Source organism: Passer domesticus, chromosome 19 (genome assembly GCF_036417665.1).
Source record: "Passer domesticus isolate bPasDom1 chromosome 19, bPasDom1.hap1, whole genome shotgun sequence".
NCBI lineage: Eukaryota > Metazoa > Chordata > Aves > Passeriformes > Passeridae > Passer > Passer domesticus.
This window is the reverse complement of record NC_087492.1, coordinates 1,136,716-1,157,044: the sequence shown is the minus strand read 5'-3', so window position 1 is coordinate 1,157,044 and position 20,329 is coordinate 1,136,716. Positions and strand designations below refer to the sequence as shown.

The following is a 20,329-nucleotide window of genomic DNA, read 5'->3' as shown; positions in this document are numbered from 1 at the left end:
CCTTTTGTAAACCTTCAGTTTATTTTTCCTCGTTTATTTGCCTTTCATTGAGCTCTGACAGGAAAAATATATGGCTCAGCGTCCCTCCCGCCCTGGTCTCTGGGAGTTTTTGTTTCCCATGGTTATCGCAGTCCCTCGCCTCTTCCAGTGTTTACATAAACTTACAGCGCCCACAAAACAGCTCCAAAAACTTTATTTGTATTTCAAAATATTCTGCTTGAAACCAATCTTAATGCATTTCTCTCTCGTTGCAGTTGCTTGTGTTAAATAAAACCAGCAAAGCCACACTGATGCCACAGGGGCCGTGTGGTGCTGAAAGCCCCGAGTCGGGGAGGGAGCAGCGACATCAGCAGCACTGCCAGCGGCTCTCCACAGAAAGCTAATGGAAAACCTCCTTTTAAAAACCACTCAGGCCTGGCAAATTTGGGTTATTTTTGGAGAACAAAGAGATCCAGCTCCATGCACGCTCCCAGGGCTGGGCTGGGTGGCGTGGCCCCCACAGAGACGTCCCTGGGATGTGTAAGTGCAGAGCTCCTGGTGGCCCCGCGGTGGCCTGGCAGGGATGGTGACAGATGCCACACGCCAGATAAGAGTGATCAATACCTCTAATGGACAAACAGTTCCCTGGATCAGGATGGCACTGCTCACTCCCAGCTGGAACACGGGTGCTGGCAAGTGCCAGAGGGGCTGGTGAGCCCCGAGCTGTGCCACCCGTGCACGGTGGCAGCGGCTCCTCACTGGATCCCGGTGTGGATGGCTCAGCCAGCTGTGTGCCACACACCTGGAGGGTGGGAATGCTTCGAGGGGAAAGGAGGCAGCTCCAGCAAAATGCACAGGGAAATAAAAACAGCAAAAGGAAAAGGAGCAGCTGCAGGAAAACCCTCGCTGCCCAGTCCCTGCCAAACCACGAGGTTCCCTCTGAAACGAGCGACCCAAATGGATTCGCTCCTTCCCGTTTATTTATTCCCTAGCAGGAATAAATGTTAGCAGGTTTATTTACACTGACAGTTTGCATTCATTTCCTCCCTCTCCTCGTCAGGCCTTGGAGCATCCCACCAGGCAGGGAGAGGGAAGAGCAATGCAAGCAGCTGCCACGATATTCAGTGACAGCGGGAGGCAGGGAGCAATGGCAGAGCTCTGGATGAGCAGAAACGTCTTCCTGGGGAAATAAATCCATGAAAATGGATTGGGGGAGCTCGTTGAAACTTTCTGCTCTGTGCTAACTGCTGCCCCTTTCCCTCCCAGCCCAGCCACGGTGTGCTGGCATGTGGGAATCGCTGCAAATCCAAGTAACGTGAAAACAAGACAGCAGAAATCTCAGCAAACCCATGATTTTTATTATTTTTAATTTTTTTTCAAATTAACCTTTTATTGCTAACAGCCCAACAAATAACCGTGCACAATTTAACTGATTCTGTTTCCCTGTGCCCTGTCACTCTGCTCCAGGGACCTTGGATCTGAGCACATCGTGGGGCCACCTGTATGGTGTGGCTGTTCTCACAAAGGAAGAACAGCGGGACATTTAAATTTAAATTTTAATTTTAAATTTTGGAAATTTAAAAAGTGAGTATTCCCAATCCATCTGGGACAATTTGAATTCCGGTGGTGCTACCTCTGCTCGTCTGGCTTTTCTCCTTTAAGTCTCCACCCATGTGTGTCCTTTTGGGCTGGCTTCCAGGAAAAATTCCCACTGGCAGTGTGCTGTGTTTTCTGTTTGCATCCAGACATGCCCCAGCATGTGCAGAGGAAATCTCTTTGCTTACAGTTAAATCTGCATCAACAAAACGAGCTCTGTCACCATCCACTGCTATGGGAATTCTTTTCAAGCTTTCACACACTTTCCTTGTCTTATCTTAAGCTCAGAGTTTCTCTGAAAGAGTCAGACTGGCATTTTTGCATCTTTTTGCTGCATGCAAAACAGTAAGTTTGATTACTTTGAAGGACTATTTAAAATGGAGAAACATACCCAAAAAGCAGCTTTGTATTTCACCTCCAAAGACAACCGGTGTGGTTTCAAGTTCCTGGTGGAATGCCAAGGAAACTCCCGCAGCAGCAGATTCCAAAGGACAGCCACAGGAGGGAAATGGCAAGTTTGGACAGCTCATTGCTCAGTTCCCAAAAGAAAATGACTTCAGATGCCTCTTAAAAAACGACCCTTTTCTCCCAAACAATCTGGGCTTTGATGAACTGTTATTTTGCAACACAGTAAGATTAGTCAGGAGGAATCCAGCTGGATGGCTCTGCAGCAAGGGTTGGGACAAACAGGTTCTCTGTGACAGAGCTGGGCGATGACAGGCCCTGGGCCCCAGCCCCAGCCCTGCAGCCCTGCTTGGGAAACCTCCTGCTTCCCAGGTTTCATCAGGAATAACAATAAGCTATGATCTTATGTGGGTAATATTTGCTTTATTCTCCCTTGGGTTCCATTGCTCCCAGTTTGAGGACAAAAACTTGCCATTTTACAGTAGTTGGCTTCTTTTTTTAGCAAGATTATTTGCCTTTGCCTTCCCAGTACTTTATTTTCTACATAACTTATTAATTCACCACATATGTGCTTTGTTAGAAAGCAAAAAATGAGTCTGAGAAATAAGTATTGTGCAGCAGATCCAAGTAAACACTCCAGTGATAACACAGACCTAAGGAAGGTAATGAGGAAGAAAACATCCAATACTTCTACAAAGACACACTTCATTAAGGTAATTAAGAGAATCATTTAAAGCAGTTACGAGGATTATTAAGACACAAAAGAAATTATGCAACAGGGTTTTTACCAGGCAGGCAGGCTTACCATTCGTTTATGATGCCTTTAAGAATAACTTTCAGCGGTTTTAATGAGTTTTTGAAAGTAGACACTCATTTCTTGGCAAGGGATGGAGTTTCCCTACACTTGGGAAAAGCATAATCAGGATCTTTGTGAGGTGTTGTTTTTTTGGTGAGTTTTTTTTTTGGGGGGGTTGTTGGGGGGGTTTTTTTGGTTGTGGGTTTGTGGGTTTTTTTTGGTTTTTGGGTTTTTTTTGGTTTTTGTTTGTTTGTTTGTTTGGGGTGGTTTTTTTGTTTTTGTTTTGTTTGTGGGGAGGGGACTTTTTCTTAATATCACAGAAGGGTTTGGGTTGTGAGGGGCCTTAAAGCCCACCCAGTGCCACCCCCTGGCTGGGCAGGGACACTTCCAGTGCCCCAGGCTGCTCCAAGCCCCGTCCAACCTGGGACATTTCCAGGGATCACAGAATCCCTGGATCTCAGGCTGGAAAAGTCCTGGAGATCACCGAGTCCTGGACCCACCACCACCCTGTCACACTGAGCTCCAACCCTGGCATTCCTCAGGCTTCCAGGGATGGGAACTCCAAAAAGTGTTTCTGCTGAGCTGGCAGATAACTGAGCAGCTTGTTAAACTGTGAGCAGCTTGTTAAACTGTGAGCAGCTTGTTAAATAATCTCAAAAGCCCGTTATTTTCCCCCAGATCAGCCCCTGGGGTTCTCAGATCCACGCTGGGCCCTCAGGGGCTGCTCCCCACATTGTGTCCCACTACAGAGAGATCTGTGAAACCCAAAACTCTCTCTCGGGTGCTCAACACCCCCTGGCAGCCTGGAATTTACCCTTTGCCTCCTGTGAGGATGGGCTCCCTCACCGCTCCGTGCTGTTATTTAACCCCTGGGTGACCCACAGGGACACTCCTCCTGAAAATCCCTGGGGCTGCACCTCAGGGGGAGAAAAAGCAGCAGCCCTTGTGGCAGGGCTGATGCCACACTGCAAACCCTTCCTGCCAGCCCTGCTGGTTTTCCGGAGGAACATGCAATTTTCATTAAGGTCTGACAAACGAGGGCAGCACGTGGGCTCCAGGAGGAGGCATTTTCACAATCCCTTAATGAACTCATCGGCCTAAAAGGTTTTTCTCCACACTCCAAACTTTTAACCCCTCACGGTTGTTTCAGGGGCTGAACCTCTCCAGCACCAAACACAATACAATGCCAGTACAAACACCCAGGGACCCATCAGTGACAGACCCCTAGGCTGCACAAATCATTGATTTCAGTCGTTTTTAGCAGGAGCTCACCCTCATTTTTGTGTTACCACGGGAGTGCTTTCTCACTCTGAACTGCTTTAACACCTCTCTGAGGGCTTTGTGACAATGCAGAGTACTCCAGCTATTTTAAAGTGTCTTTATTCAAATTACAGCTTTATAAACATAACACATTTGGGTATTTTCATCCTGCTTCTTCCCCAGGATGCCCTTTTTTGTGTTGAGTGTGCTTTTCATTGACCCTACATTAAACCTCCATAAAGGCAGCGTACAGAACATTCCTCAGCGGGAGCACGCAGCCCTCAGCAGTGTTCTCAGATGTTACCAAGGCGGGATGCGACTTCGCCTCAGTTTTTATGCTTTTTGTTCCTCCGCTTTTATTGAGCCACCACGTCCAGCCCATTCCTAAAGTTTGTTTTGCCCAAGCCCACCATGCAAATGCTGGGTGCAAGAGCCCCAAGAACCATCGCACGGGTTCAGCAACGGGAAAACACCGGGGGGAAGCCCCAAGGGCAGGAGATGCGAGCCCTGAGGAGACGCGCGAGCTCCGCGCCCCCTCAGCCCCGGGCGGCCATTTTGGGTCCTGCCCCCGGGAACGGCCGCGGCGCTTTTCTCCCGCCCCGAGCACGGCACAGCGGGACAGCGCGCTGCGCGCGGCCCCTCGGCGCACGGCGGGGCCAGCCGGGGGACACGGCGGGGCCAGAGGGGGCACGGAACGGGCACAAAGGGGCGCAGAAGGGGCACGGCGGGGACGGCGCCATGCCGCCCGCGCGCGGGGCATTGTGGGAGCCGCCCCGCGCTTGGCGCCAAGCGCGCCCGCCGTCCCGCGCGGGGCATTGTGGGCCGCGCCCTCCCCGGCCGGGCCTAGAGGCGCGGGGCGCCGCACCGGACGTGACGTCACGCGGCCTCCGCCGTTTAAGCCGCCGCCGGGAGGAGCGTCTTTCATCCGCCGCGAGGACCGCGAGGCTCCCCACGGTACAACCGAGCTCCCGCGGCCTCGCGCCCCGCGGCTGCGGCCCCACGCACGGACTCGGCCTCCCCGAGGCGGCAAGAACCGAGGGACTACTTTGCGGCGGGGCCGCGCAGGCGCGGGGCGGAAGAGCGAGGGCGCGGCGGAAGGCGCGCGCGCGCTCCGCTGGTCCGCCGCGAGCGCGGGCGGTGCTGCGGCCGGTGCTGCGTCCCGGGGTGAGATCGGTGCGCGCAGAGGCAGCGCGAGCGGAGCCGCGGGCGCCATTTTGAAGCGGCGGACGGCGGAGGTGAGGAGCGCCCCGAGAGCCCGGCCCGGCCCCGCCACCGCCGCCCCGCGCCGCCCGCACCGCCCCGCGCCGCCGCCAACATTGCCGACCTCGCCATGTCCGGCGGCGGCGTCATCCGCGGCCCGGCCGGCAACAACGACTGCCGCATCTACGTGGGGAACCTGCCCCCCGACATCCGCACCAAGGACATCGAGGACGTGTTCTACAAGTACGGCGCCATCCGCGACATCGACCTGAAGAACCGCCGCGGGGGCCCGCCCTTCGCCTTCGTCGAGTTTGAGGACCCCAGGTGAGAGCCCCGGAGCCGGCGGTGCCCGCCCGGAGCGCCGGGCCGCGCTAACGGGGCCTGGCGGGCGGGGAGAGGCGGGCGGGCAGCGGGAACAAAGGCGGGCGGTGCGGCGGCCGCGCTCACCGCCCGCCCCGCGCCGCCCGCAGGGACGCGGAGGACGCCGTCTACGGGCGGGACGGCTACGACTACGATGGGTATCGCCTCCGCGTGGAGTTCCCTCGGAGCGGCCGCGGCACCGGCAGAGGAGGCGGCGGCGGCGGGGGGGGAGGAGCCCCCCGGGGCAGGTACGGCCCCCCGTCCCGGCGCTCGGAGTACAGAGTGATCGTCTCGGGTGAGTCATTGCTCTCTTTCTCAGCCTGAGTGCTCCCCCGGGGTCCTGCGGGCGCGGTGCTGCTGCCAGCTTCTCCTTAAAAAGCTTTGGGAGGGGGGCAGTGATGAGTGAGCGCCCCTCTCCTTCGCCGCCGTGATACAGCGGGTGAGGCTCTGATGCGGTTTTAAAGCCCCGTTTTGGTTTTTCTCTAGGGCTGCCTCCAAGTGGAAGTTGGCAGGATTTAAAGGATCACATGCGTGAAGCAGGTGATGTATGTTATGCTGATGTTTTCCGAGATGGCACTGGTGTCGTGGAGTTTGTGCGGAAGGAAGACATGACCTACGCTGTGCGAAAGCTGGATAACACTAAATTTAGATCGCACGAGGTAGGTATCACACTTACTTTCTTTGGCCAGAATTGGATACAAGGGGCTTAACAGTAGGATGTGAAGGTAAGGAACGCGTGGTGGCCGTTGTTTGGTTACGGAGCAGCTGAATAAGTGTGTGGTCAGGCTGGACATAGACGTGTAAGCTCTGCTGTCTGTCCCGGCCGTAGTAGCGCTGTCTGCAGTCTGTCAGCATGCCTGAAACATGGCCCTGAAGCCTCGACGTTTCAATCGAAAGTTCTGTCTGTCCAATAGGGAGAAACTGCCTACATCCGTGTTAAAGTTGATGGCCCAAGAAGCCCAAGCTATGGAAGATCCCGGTCCCGCAGCCGTAGTCGTAGCAGGAGCCGTAGTCGCAGCAACAGCAGAAGCCGCAGTTATTCCCCAAGAAGAAGCAGAGGATCTCCACGCTACTCTCCCCGCCACAGCAGATCCCGATCTCGTACATAAACATCACTCTAGCTCCGACCTTTTTGTAGAACCCCATGTTGTACACAGTTTTCCTTTACTTAGTACAGTCTTTCATATTTTTTTTTTAAATTCCAACTGTTTTACTCGAATTGGCTGAAGTGTTGAATTGCATTCTTGTGTAAAATCCCTAGTGAGTATTTGCTCCTCGACACCGACATTCCCCTCCTGTCTTTGGTAAATTGTATTTTAATTGCTGTCAGTCAGGATTGTTCTGGTTTAGTTCTAGTTCAATACCAACATTCTTGGAGCTGTGGTATTGCTGTGTAAATGTCTCAGTGTTCCGCTGTGGTCGAGACGAGCTGGGGATGTTGGGATGTTTGTGGCTAACTTGTCTCTTCTGGGGGATCTTACATTTTATCTTGCCTTTTCGTGTGTCTTTCTGTAGACATATCTGAAGAGATGGATTAAGAATGCTTTGGATTAAAGGATTGTGGAGCACATGTCAATCATTTTAGGATTGTCAAAAGGAGGATTGAGGAGGATCAGATCAATAATGGAGGCAATGGTATGACTCCAAGTGCTATTGTCACAGATGAACTTGGCAGTATTGACCTTATACTGAGAGCCAGGGGAGTTGAGGCCCAGCACCTGCGTGTCCCCACGTGTGGCTTCAGGCACGACCACAGGCTGCCATTGCTCTTCTCCTTTAAAACTCCCTTTGCTGGGGGGGCAGTTGTGGCCAGATCCCTGCTTTTGTAACTCTCTACTCCATTCTGGTTCCTAAAGGAGTCCCGGGGCCGGGGGGGAGCGTTGGTTCATTTGTCCCGCAGCGTTTGGTTACAAGTGTCCATGTCCGTGGTGTCCCTACACTTGTAGTAGAACTTGCAATCAGAGTATAATATCAATACTGCTAAAATCTGCATGTCCTCTGTGTGACTGATACAGCGTGGCTGTTGCATTTTTATAAGTACCAGAATGAAAGCAAAATAAAAATAGCAAACCTAGCGGGGAATAATTTAAGTCTCAGCCCTGCCCCCTCAGACTAATTCACGATTGACTCACGATCCGTGTGAAAACACCGATTGTTAACGTTCCCTCCAGCTGGGAGTGCAGCTGTAGTCCAGCCATTCCATAGTAGGTGGATAGACCGAGCAGTTAAAGCTTTTCCAGTTGAGTAAAACCATTTTTTACAACCACAAAACCTCGTACCCACCAATGCGCTGAGTATGTTGGCATTTCCAGTTGACATATTGTAAATATTTACAATGTTTCCTCCAAATAGTAATTAACATTTCTAAAGAAATTATCTGAGCATCACCATTGGAAAGTTTGTTTTGGGGAATTGATAGTTATTACTGTACATCTGAATTTATTGATGGCAAACATAACTGATCATTCCCCAGAATCCTATTTTTTCATTACAGTATCTAACTTTTTGCCTCCTCTTTTTTGGTTTTGCTGGTTATAAAGGTTTGGATTGGAGAGGGCTCACTGGATCCCAATCCTTGGAGCTGGATCATTGGATTCAAATCATAATGTGGATAGGATAGGGAGGCTGAATTACAAGGATTCATGGAGCGGGATCAAATTACCAGGAACATAGGAGTGGATTCCTGCCCCAACCAAACCGCATTCGTGTGGATTTTTTTATTCAACTCAATTGGCTATTCCAAAGATATTTTTTTCCTATTTTTGACGATTGGAGCCCTTAAGATGCACGATGGAGTTTTGCATTTTTTTGGTAAAAGGAGCAAAGCGAGGACCTGGAGAGGTACGCTGGAGCAATCTCCTTGGAAGGATTCAGCACGAGTAGATGGTAAACCTTAAAGGGGAAAAAGGGGGGTTTGTTTAAAAAAAAAAAAGTAAATAAGTCATTTCTCTAAATTTAAAGACCAAAATTGGAGTTAAAGATGACGTAGGTTTCAATTGGCCATTGCTTTTTTTTCTTTGACAAATAAAATTTTTACAAAAACACGCCCGGTGTCGTCGTTGGTCGCGGAGCCCGTCCTCGCGTTGGGAGCCGGACAAAAGCCTTTTGTGTGGAACAGAGCCCGAGTGTTCCACAGGAAGCTTCCATGTTTGAGCTGCTCCTCAATGAAGGATCAGTTCCCTGGGAAATGGGTGGAATCCAGTCGGTGGGGAGGGGAACAGAATGAATTCTCCAGGCTTGAAGGAGGGAGCGTTACCATGAGTGTGGATGGGAGAAAAAGGGGAGATGTATGGGCTTGTCCTGGGGGGAAATGGGGCAGAGCTGCTCTGTGTGGACAGAGCAGGGAGCAGGAGTTGGGATCTTGTGTAATCCTGTGGGCAGGGTCCTGGCACCCCTGTGGGGGCCGGGCTGGACACGGCCCCTGCCCCGGGGGCCCTGGCTGGGTGCCCGGAGGAGGCTGTGCCCGGGAAAGTGCCAGAGCAGTTTGTGGGGATGTGGGAAACGAGGGCAGTGGGGGCTCCATGGCAGCAAAGGTGAAGAAAAGGCCCAAAAACCCCAATCTGCACTGGGGAAAATGGATCTGTTCCACCTCTGGAGGTGAAAGAAAGTGATTTAAAAGGGTACAGGTGTGCTCAGGCTGTTTCACAGAGCAAAACTGAAGAGTTTGATGCACCAGGACTGGAGTTTGGAGAGGATCCCTGTCCAAAGGATCCTTGGGGAGGAGGAGGAGGAGGAGTGAAGGACCCGGGCACTCCCCAGGGATCCCTTTGAAATACAGCTGATAGTTCTGAGCCAGGGACTCCAGGCACAGCTGCTGGACCAAAGCAGCTTCACCAGGAGCTCATCGACGTGTGCAGCACCAATTTCAGGGGCAATTCAGCCAGCTAGGACATGGAGCTCCCTGTGCAAGGTGTGTGTGGAGCTGCAGGAAGGCTGGAACTCGGAATTCCCTGTGCAAGGTGTGTGTGGAGCTGCAGGAAGGCTGACACTCAGAATTGCCTGTGCAAGGTGTGTGTGGAGCTGCAGGAAGGCTGGAACTTGGAATTGCCTGTGCAAGGTGTGTGTGGAGCTGCAGGAAGGCTGACACTCAGAATTGCCTGTGCAAGGTGTGTGTGGAGCTGCAGGAAGGCTCTAATTTGTCGAGCCTGCTTCTGGTGGGTGCAGGATGTGCTCCAAGTCTCACCTGTGTGTGGATCAGCTACTGGAGCAGGAGGTACCTGAGGATTTTTTGCTCCTGAGGTTGTCTCTGTGGTTTGGATCACCCTGTGGATGCTCCAGGAGGGCACTGACACCTCGGAAGAGGAGGTGGGAACACCATGTTCTCTACTTTGGGATTTGTGGAGTGCCACCTTCCTGGAAAGCTTCTGACTGAGTCTCTCAGAGCTGGTGGGGGCCACACCTCTGCCTGAAGGCTGCAGTCCTCCCCGGGGAGAGGAGAGGATCCTTTCCATCTCACCTGGAGAATGGGAGGGAACAGAGCCCTCCTGGGCTCTCCCTGGTTTTGCTTTTCCCCTCCAAGGGGAGAGCTGGGTCTCTCCAGGAGGAGCTGCTGGTCTGTTCCTGCCCCAGCACCACCCTCTCACTCTGCTCTCCATGTCCCTCTGTGGTGTCTGTGGAGCCTGAGAGATCCTGTGACAAACCTGCTCCCAGTGTGGAGCTCTCGTGCATTCCCTTTCTTCCCATGAATTGTTTCCATCCCCGTGCTGCCAACAGCCAGGCACTGCAGGAGCAGGGAAACCACAGGGTGAAGCAAGGCTTTCCCCAAGTGCCCTGTGTTTTAATTTCAGATTCTGATCCAGCGTGCTCCACCGTCCTCGGGGGGAACATCATGTTCTCTGATTGACATAAAATAGAGGAATTAAATTAATATCTCAGAAATGTGCTATGAACCAGGTTTGACAGCGTTAGGAGAAGTTAACTGGAGGAGGCTGTGCCTCCTGACACTCTCAGTTTTTAATTATACCACGTTACGAGTTCATTAACATTGTGACAGAGATGATGAGGAGTCGGTGAGTTTTGGGAGCAACACTCGTGCCTGGCGCAGCCCGGGGAGCCCGGTGCCTTCCCTTTTGCCCTTCAGCTTCTCCAAGGGTGAAAGTGAATCTCCGGGAGTGCCAGTTTGACTTGCCCTGTGGGGAATCTGCACCCTGGGGGCCGTGCACTGGCCTGCCTGGGCCGGTGGGCAGAGCTGGCATTGGTGTTGATGTCCTCGGGCATTAGTGGGAACAGGCTGTTCCACAGCCCCTCTTCCGGGAAGGTGTTTGCCAGGATTTCAACAGATGCCAACCAAGGCAAGGTGTCCTCTTTCATCAGATAAATAAACGTTTAGAGAGGCCATTCTGAACAAGGTGGAAAGGGGCATGGAAATGGAGTTGCCTTTGTTAAAGAAGAGGGGACATGAAGCGTAGCCCCCTTTCCTGAATCATTTTTCCACCCAGGGCAGGTGAGTTCCTGCTGCAGCAAACAGGGAGCGCTGGCTGAGCCGTGCCATTCCTGCAGGGAATCTGCCCCATGCTGCTGCTCTGGCCATAGTGCCGCTTTGTTGGGACAACTGAGGGCGATTGTGTGCCCGGCAGCCCGGCCCCATACTGCCCTCTTTGTGCCAGCGCCCGGGAGCGCCCCAGACCAGGGAATCTCCTCCCCACCTGCACATCGTCCTGAGAGCCCCGTGCTCAATCAACCCTGCACTGGCTCCGAAATAGAAACGGTTAGAAAGCTTGTGGTTTCTCCCAGAAACCACAGTTTGGGGTTTTTTTCTTTCTAACAGAAACTTCTGCTTTAGAACAGGAGATTCTTTCATTGATCTGGCTGTGCTGGTTGTGCCGTGAGGTTTCTTGCTCCTGATAACAGCAGAGTTTTTATCTGTGCAGCAAAATTAGAGTCATTTCTAGACTGGCTTAGAACAGCCCCAGCTTTGGTGAGAGTCCCCTGTGCCGAGTGCAGAACGATCCTCGCTGCACCTGCACGGGAAGAGCAGTTTGTGTGGAATTGCAGCTGGAGCAGTTTCAAACAGAAACCTGAATTATGAGGAAAAATGAGGATTCCAGGCAGTTCCCTGTGTAATGAGCGTTCCCTAAAATCCCTCCCCTGCACGCCTGCAGGTGAGCCAGTGATGTGCCCACCTGCACGGCGTGGGCCCTGCAGGGCTTTGTGTGCCCTGGTGGAGCTGCGGGATGGGCAGGGCACAGAGCCTGGCAGGGCTGCAGGATGGGATGGGATGGGATGGGATGGGATGGGATGGGATGGGATGGGATGGGATGGGATGGGATGGGATGGGATGGGATGGGATGGGATGGGATGGGATGGGATGGGCATGGAGCAGGGCAGAGCTGCAGGATGGGATGGGCACAGAGCCTTGCAGAGCTGCAGGATGGGATGGGCATGGAGCAGGGCAGAGCTGCAGGATGGGCACAGAGCCTGGCAGAGCTGCAGGATGGGATGGGCATGGAGCAGGGCAGAGCTGCAGGATGGGATGGGCATGGAGCAGGGCAGAGCTGCAGGATGGGATGGGCATGGAGCAGGGCAGAACTGCAGGATGGGCACAGAGCCTGGCAGGGCTGCAGGATGGGATGGGATGGGATGGGCACAAAGCCTGGCAGAGCTGCAGGATGGGATGGGCATGGAGCAGGGCAGAGCTGCAGGATGGGCACAAAGCCTGGCAGAGCTGCAGGATGGGATGGGCATGGAGCAGGGCAGAGCTGCAGGATGGTCCTGGAGCCAGGCACAGCCGCAGGACAGGCACAGAGCCCAGCAGCGCTGTGGGATGGTCACAGAACTTGGCAGAGCCACGGGACAGGCACAGAGCCTGGCAGAGCTGCGGGACAGGCCGGGCACAGAGCCTGGCACGGAGCCTGGCAGAGCCGCAGGATGGGCTGCAGCCTCTCTGGCACTCCTGGGTGCTGAGGGACACCCTCACCCCTGCGGCCCCTCCCGCCGGGCGGGCTGCGTGCATGTGCCGCTTGCAGAGCCATTAACATAATTTTATGCACTAATTTGTGTAATCATTAAAGAGCGGAGCAGGGCATTGTTCACATGAGTAATTACCTCTATATTCTAACAGCTCTAATTCATCCCTTTAGCGAGTTTCGTGTTTCAGTGACTCAGCCCCGACTGACGCTTGGGGTCCTGTATTTTTTCAAGAAATGCCGTTTCTCGCATGACTCGCTTGCCCCCTGTGCAGCTGGTGACGTGACGGATCCCGAGGAGCTCCGGTGCCGCCCTGGGAAGCTCCGCCAGCGGGGATCCGGGGCTCGGGGCTGGCTGCATCCCACGGGGCGTCCCGCTGCCCGGGATGCTGCGGAGAGCAGCTGCCAGCGGAAATGTGAACACGGAAAACTTGGCAGTGTGCTGAACGCTGGGTATTTTCCTGCTGACAAAAGGCAGGGCTGTGTTTTTGTGGTGATTTTTGATACGAGATGAAACATGGGGAAAAAATTGCGCCGTGCAGGCTGTGGATCCATTGATTCCCCATCCTCCCACGTGCGTGTCTTCACCGTGCACAGGGTGCAGGCAGGAGGGAAGGCGTGGGGAGCACCATCTCTGCCTGATTTGCAGGGTGACACGGGATATTTTCCTGACAGCACCGAAATTAATTTGAGGCAGAGCCGCCTGCTACCACCAAAGGTTTTGTTTCCCCTTGGAAAGCTGGAGCAAAGTTGGCTCCTTGGCCAGTGAGAGCAGGGATGCTCTGCCCCAGGCTGCTGCCAGCGCTGGATGCTCATCCCTGTGGGATCAGCTGAGCGATGCAGATGAATGCACAAACATTGATTATTTTGGAGACAATCCATAGCTGCCAAATGAGATTAAACACCGCCCAGGTCCCAGCAAAAAAATAAAAGTAAATAGCAAAGAATAAAGAAAATGGGGCACGGCATTGGCAAATGGTCCTGGGGGACCATCTAGCCGAGTATTAATCCCTGCCATCCCCATCCCTGGAGGATTTCGGAGCTCTCTGCTGCTATTAATCGCAGCAGCCCTGCAGGGAAGGTAATGCAGCATTATCCGTGTTTTCCAGCTGTGGCTGGGGAGGAGGGAAGCAGCCGGCTCGGCCGAGCTTTGCCGTGTGCCAGTGAAAGATCAGGGATTAGCGCTAGGATTTCCTCGCTGGCTGGGCTGCTCTAATTCAGTGTTTTTCCCTAAATGCCTGACCTTACGTGCCTGCTGCTGTACATCCCGTGCCCGGGAGAAGCCGGGGCAGATGGTGGGAAGGGGAGCGAGGCAGGAGCGGATGTTTCCCTGCAGTCCTTGGCCCCGCAGGAATTATTACTAAAAATGGTCACTGGTGATTAACCAGAGCACTGCGCTGCTAAGTAATTGGTGCGGGCTCTGGCTCGCGAAGTTTTTAAATCAAACTGGGAAACAGCTTTCCTGGAGAGCAGCAGAGTTCAGCAGGTTCAAAGGCAGAGTGCTGAGGGCAGGGGGTGAGCAGGGGTCAGTAGCACCTGCCAGAAGGGCTCTGAAATGTCCCATGTGAGACTGAAAAACTGTGATCTCCTCGTGTCCGTGCACAGCCTGTAAATCACAAGGACACACAGGAGCTGCCCCATCCATCCCTGGAAGTGCTCAGGGATGGGGCTTGGAGCAACCTGGTCTAGTGGAAGGTGTCCCTGCCCATGGCAGGGGAGTGCAACTGGATGGTCTTCAGTATCCCTTCAATAACCCTTCAGTATCCCTTCAGTATCCCTTCCAGCATCCCTTCCAGCCCAAGCCATTCCACGACCCCAGGGTTTGATATTAAGTGTGGGCAGTCCCCACCATGTGACACCAGGGCCCAGCCCCGCGTGTGGCTGTCCCGGGGTGTCCCCTCTGTGTCCCCACAGTGGCACTGCCAGAGATGGGCACGGGCAGTGACCCTGCGGGCCACACCAGCAGCATCCCCGGGCCCGGTGTGACACCCGAGGGGCGGCTCTGCCCTCCGTGGGGCGCAGATGACAGCGCCGTTTTATGGGAAAAAAATAAAAATAAAACCAAAGTTGTGACGGAGATTACCAAAATAACAACAAAAAGCGCCGGGCGCTGGCGGCGCGGGGCAGCTGCGGCGCTCAAGGTGCCAAGCAGAGATTAGCCCTGGCACGGCTGGGGACAAGGAGGTGGCAAGAGATAAGGGCACTTCCCGGCGTGCGGCCGCAGGGCTAAACATAGAAACAGGGAAACACAGAAACAGGGAAACGCAGAAACAGAGAAAGAAACACAGACACATAGCCCGGGGCTGCTGTCCCGAGCCCCGGGGACAGGGCACGGAGCAGCCCTGGGGACGGGGACAGCGCTGGGACAGGGACAGCCCTGGGACAGGGACAGCCCTGGGGACAGGGACAGCCCTGGGACAGGGACAGCCCTGGGACAAGGACAGCCCTGGGACAGGGACAGCCCTGGGGACAGGGACAGCCCTGGGGACAGGATCAGCCTGGGGACAGGATCAGCCTGGGGACAGGGACAGCCCGGGGACAGGGACAGCCCTGGGACAGGGACAGCCCTGGGGACAGGGACAGCTCTGGGACAGGGACAGCCCTGGGGACAGGGACAACCCTGGGACAGGGACAGCCCGGGGACAGGGACAGCCCTGGGGGACAGGGACAGCCCTGGGGACAGGGACAGCCCGGGGACAGGGACAGCCCTGGGGGCAGGGACAGCCCTGGGGACAGGGACAGCCCGGGGACAGGGACAGCCCTGGGACAGGGACAGCCCGGGGACAGGGACAGCCCTGGGACGGGGACAGCCCTGGGACAGGGACAGCAGGCAGCGATGGGTTCACAGGGCAGCCGAGATCAGGGAGGAAGGGAAATCCCAGGGAGGCAGGAAGGGTTTGCCACGGCAGCCGGGCTGAGGGGCACAGGGGGTGCGGGAGGGAAGGGAGGGACCAGCGCAGGGCAATTTGCCATGGGAATGCTTCCACCAGGAATGCTTCAAGCGTGGAGCAACCGCGAGGCTTTTCCTGCCCGCGGGAGCATCGCCCGGCGCTGGGGGAGCCCTGGCATGGTGACAGTGGTGGGAGCTGGCACCCAGCACCCAGCCGGGGCTGTGCCTGCTGCCACAGCAGCGTGGGGCCCTGGCACCACAGCCCCTCTGCCCCGGGCATCCCCCTGCCTGCTCCCTCCTCGGAGCTCGGGCTAAGGGCAGCAGAGCAGAGCAGGGGCTGGGGACAGGGGCTGGGCCATCCCTGCCGAGCCCCAGGACAGCGCTCCTTCCCCGGGAGCAGCTCCTCGCTGCTTATGGCTGGTGATTTCCTGCCTCGTCTTTCCCTCTTTTGGAAAGTGAAGCGATCTTTCGGATGCGCTAATTACGAGCAGGCTCCGGCGCTCCCGGCAGCGCTCCCGCCGGGCCCGGGGCCGGCTGGGGATGGCCCTGGCACGGCCCGGGCAGCACCGGGCACCGCTGCCACCCTGCAGGCAGATGGGCACTGGCTGCGGGCAGCCAGCCGCCAAGAGCTTCTCCTTTTCCTTTTCCTTTTCCTTTTCCTTTTCCTTTTCCTTTTCCTTTTCTTTTCCTTTTCCTTTTTTTCCTTTTCCTTTTTTCCTTTTCCTTTTCCTTTCTTTTCCTTTTCCTTTTCCTTTTCCTTTTCCTTTTCCTTTTCCTTTTCCTTTTCTTTTCCTTTTCCTTTTTTTCCTTTTCCTTTTTTCCTTTTCCTTTTCCTTTTTTTCCTTTTCCTTTTCCTTTTCTTGTAATTTTCTTTTCCTTTTCCTTTTCCTTTCCTTTTTTCCTTTTTTCCTTTTCCTTTTCCTTTTCCTTCCTTTTCCTTTTCCTTTTCCTTTTCATTTTCCTTTTCTTGTCCTTTTCCTTTTCCTTTTCCTTTTCCTTTTCCTTTTCCTTTTCCTTTTCCTTTTCCTTTTCTTGTCCTTTTCCTTTTTTCCTTTTCCTTTTCCTTTCCTTTTTTCCTTTTCCGTTTCCTTTTCCTTTCTTTTCCTTTTCCTTTTCTTGTCCTTTTCCTTTTCTTTTCCTTTTCCTTTTTTCCTTTTCCTTTTCCTTTTTTCCTTTTCTTTTCCTTTTCCTTTTCCTTTTCCTTTTCCTTTTCCTTTTCCTTTCCTTTTTTCCTTTCCTTTTTTCCTTTTCCGTTTCCTTTTCCTTTCTTTTACTTTTCCTTTTCTTGTCCTTTTCCTTTTTTCCTTTTCCTTTTCTTTTCCTTTTCCTTTTTTCCTTTTCCTTTTCTTTTCTTTTCCTTTTCCTTTTTTCTTTTTCCTTTTCCTTTCCTTTTCCTTTTTTCCTTTTCCTTTTTTCCTTTTCCTTTTCCTTTCCTTTTTTCTTTTCCTTTTTTCCTTTTCCTTTTCCTTTTCTTGTCCTTTTCCTTTTCCTTTTCCTTTTCCTTTTCCTTTTCCTTTTCCTTTTCCTTTTTATTTTCCTTCTCCTTTTCCTTCTCCTTCTCCTTTCCCTTTTCCTTTCCCTTTCTGTTCCCATTTCCATTTCCCCCTGTCTAGTAAATCTGTCCCTGCAGCACCTTCCGCCCTGGTTTTGCTGCGGCTCGGGGATGCTCGTCCAGCAGGAGCCGGGCGCTGGGAGAGCCGGGGATGCTCTTCCGAGGATGCTGGACCACCCCGCGGTTCCTGCCAGCAGCACGCTCTGCTTCCACCCCTGATCCCCGCAGATGGAATCCGCTGTCTCTGCTTAGAGTCCCTGATCACTCGGAGAGGGAAGGCTGCAAAGAGAGAAAGCAGAGGAGACAGAGCTTGGGAAGCAGCTGGAGGGAAGCTGCCCGCGGGGAGCACATTCTCAGCACCATCAGCGCAGCTTATTTACACTCTCGAGGGCTCTCCAGCCCCTCGGAGCTGCGAAATCCAAAGCCCGCGGTGGCACTCAGAGCACGAACAGAAAGGGGCTCCTGCAAAGCTGAAATATTTGCCCGCAGTTCCCACTGGAAGCGGGGCAAGCCCGGCAGAACCCGAGCAGCAGCCGGGGGTGCCCGGGGCTGGCACCGGGCTGTGGCACCAGGGACAGCCCCGCTGCTGGCCTGTCCCTGGTGTTCCCACCACCAGCACCGGCGGCAGGAGACACCCAGCAGCATTCCCTCCCTCCCTCCCGAACGACGTGGGAAGCGCCCAGGGAGAAGGAGGGAAGATTTGGGTATGAAAAGGCAGAAAGCGCAGCCTCGGGAGGGTGCTAAATGGGCCACACGGCTCCCAGTGCCCTAGAAATTCCCTGTGCCGGCACAGCGGGGTGGCTGCTGATGCTATCGCTGTCCCAGCTCCATGACTAAGGGAGCTGGAAGGTATAAATTAAATAACACAGCACTTCAAGCCGCCTGTTATGTGGGTTTGTCCTAAGCAGCGCCGCTTTAATTAAGACGGAGAGTTTACAAATCTAACCTTTGTTTATTCTGCTTTGGGGCATATATAATGTAAATATGCGTTTTCAAACACTGCGGCTTTTCAGACTTCCAGTTATAATTCTGTGTAAAGGAAAGTTCGTCAGGTTTGGCACCGACTTGCCCTTTTCTAAACAGAGCTGCTGCGAGTCCTTCCCCCGGGGCCGCTGGGCTCGGGGTGCGGGATGCGCCGGGCTGAAGGAGGGGCTGCCACGGCCCTGCCCAGAGGGAAGTGGTTCCAGCTCCGTTTCCCTCTGGTCTGGCTCAGCTGCGAGCCCCGCAGGTTTTGTTCCCGTGTCCCCTGTCGGGGCTGGAGCTGTGAAAACAAGAGCAGGGTTGAGGCGGCTACGTGCTGCTCGGGGTTTCTCCGATGAGTCAGTGATACGCTTGGGTAGTTTTCTTAGCCTTTAATTGAAGTGAGTGTGAGCCCTTAACAAAGAGCGCTCCCGAGTCTTCCTTAATCAGCGTTAACAGAAATACCCGAGCGGCCGGAGGGAAGCAGCCAGGGTGGCAGTGGTGTCCCCGTCCCCGATCCAGGGGTTCCTGCGGGCTCGGGGCAGGGCAGGGCACGGGGTGACCCAGCTGGTCCCACACCACGGCTGGGAAAAGCTCTGGGAGGAGCAGAGACCACCTCCAGGGGAGCCGGGCTGCTGGAGCGCTGCGCTGGAAAACCCCTTTGGCTCCTTTCTTTTCGTGGTTTTTTTTTGAGCTTCTGCAGCGCAAAGGCAATATTTTACAATTTCCAGCGCTGTGTGTCAGCACGGAACTCTGCTGCGGTGCAGACAGGGGGTCAAAACCAAGCAGCTCCACACTCCAGGGGCAGACAGACCCTTGGAGCTGCAGGTTGGGCCACTCCAGGCAGCCCAGCCCACACCTGGTCACAAACTTCCCTCCGGGGTCACAAGCCTGAGAAACTCTTTTTTTTTTTTGTTTCAAATGCAAACACATTTTGACATAACCACTTGACTCTGGCGCTGGAGTATCAAGGAAAAAAAAAGCCTGAGAGGCGTGAAAGAACCGCAGGCATCTCTCGGAACAGAACAACGACTGTTTTGCAACGCTCCGGGAAGGTGAAGAACAGCCTGGGGAGGGCTGAGGAGCCAGGTGCCCTGCCCAGCACCGAGCCAACAAAGCCACAGCTGGGCCAGCGGGCTGGGAGACCCCCTGGTCCCTGCTCTGTCCCCATTGTCCCTCCGAGCTGCTGCGGCTGCAGGACCGGCCTTTGCGTTATCTGTAACAGGAGACAAGAAAAACCACACGGGAGGAAGTCCCAGGGGCCAAATTTAGCCCAGCACGCTTCTTCCAGCACCCAGGCCTCGGATGCTCAGCAGGGATCCAGGCCTGAGCAAAGAGGATTGACCAGAGCTGGGGGGAAATAAATAATGAAGTGCTGTAAGCCTGTTCTCACCTCCCCACTGCCAGGGAGGGCGAGGGGAGGCCGGGATTAAAACCCCCCTCCTGTGACAGCGCTAAACCCGCCGCTCTCAGGTGTCGCAGAAATGCTGGGCGTCCCCCAGGTGCCACCCGAGGCAGGGCTCGGATGTGCCCCGCATCCTTCCCCGTGCTGGCAGCGCCTGCGAGGCGCCAGGAGCCGTCCCCGGCCCCGTCCTGCTGCCTGTCAGGGACGTGCTTGGTGTATGTAAACACGTAATTAACGGTACGTATGTACTTAATTGCTCGTGGCTACGATTTGCATGCGTGTGCTGCGCCGGCGATGCCGCAGGTACGGGCGAACCCACTCCGCGGGGCCCGGGAGGCGTGAGGGGCTGTGAGGGGGCACCGCAGCGCCCGGGCCCCGGCGGGACAGGGCCGGCCCGGCGCTGCTGGAGCCCGGCCAGGCGGGCTGCGAGGCACCGGGGAAGCGGCAGCAGCCCCGCAGGGCTGAGGGCGAGCGGGGTGGGCTGAGGGCGAGGCGGCGGCGGCGCCGGGCGACCCCCGGGGCGGCCCCGAGTTCACACCCCCCCCCGCCCCCGGCGCTGCCGCCCGCCCGCACCCGCGGGCGCAGCCGCCCCCCGCCGCCCCCGCGGCTCCCTCCCTCCCTGCCGGCGCGGCGGGCGGGGGCGGCGGGCGGGCGGGGAGGGGAGAAGGGGCGGGCGGGCGGCTCGGCGGCCCCGGGGCCGAGCCGGGGCGGGCGGGCGGCGGCGGCCCCGGACAGCTCGGCCGCTCCTCCATCTTCTCTCGCCACAGCTCGGCTTCCCCAGCCCGGGACCGGCCCATTGCCAGCCCCGCGGGGGGGGCGGCCGGCCCGCCGCGCCGCCCCGGCCCCGCCGCCCGCGCCGCCGCCTCGCCGCGCCGCCCCGGGCCCGCCGCCCGCCCCGCGGCGAGGGGAGCGGCGGGGGCGGCGCCGCGGCCGCCCGGGCCATCGCCGCCCCGCCGGGGCGCCGCGCCGCCGCCTCCCCCCTCTGGGCCGCAGTGGTGCAGCCCGAGGTTAGCGGAAGCGG

The 20,329-nt window shown here is 55.6% G+C and overlaps 1 protein-coding gene across 1 annotated transcript; it reads left to right on the top strand.

Annotated features, from left to right (window-relative positions):
• Positions 1-5,217: 5,217 nt before the first annotated feature.
• Positions 5,218-8,640, top strand: SRSF1 (serine and arginine rich splicing factor 1). Its single transcript, XM_064394414.1, has 4 exons — positions 5,218-5,560; positions 5,707-5,891; positions 6,083-6,255; positions 6,511-8,640. The coding sequence occupies exons 1-4, from the start codon at positions 5,367-5,369 to the stop codon at positions 6,703-6,705; spliced, it is 747 nt and encodes a 248-aa protein (XP_064250484.1). The 5' UTR covers positions 5,218-5,366; the 3' UTR covers positions 6,706-8,640.
• Positions 8,641-20,329: the final 11,689 nt, after the last annotated feature.

Excerpts from the sequence above, each read along its gene's own strand:
- SRSF1 (XM_064394414.1), top strand. The coding sequence starts at position 5,367 with ATGTCCGGCGGCGGCGTCATCCGCGGCCCGGCCGGCAACAACGACTGC. Across the intron at positions 5,561-5,706 it reads GTCGAGTTTGAGGACCCCAG|GGACGCGGAGGACGCCGTCT; the intron begins GTGAGAGCCCCG and ends CGCCGCCCGCAG. Across the intron at positions 6,256-6,510 it reads CTAAATTTAGATCGCACGAG|GGAGAAACTGCCTACATCCG; the intron begins GTAGGTATCACA and ends TCTGTCCAATAG.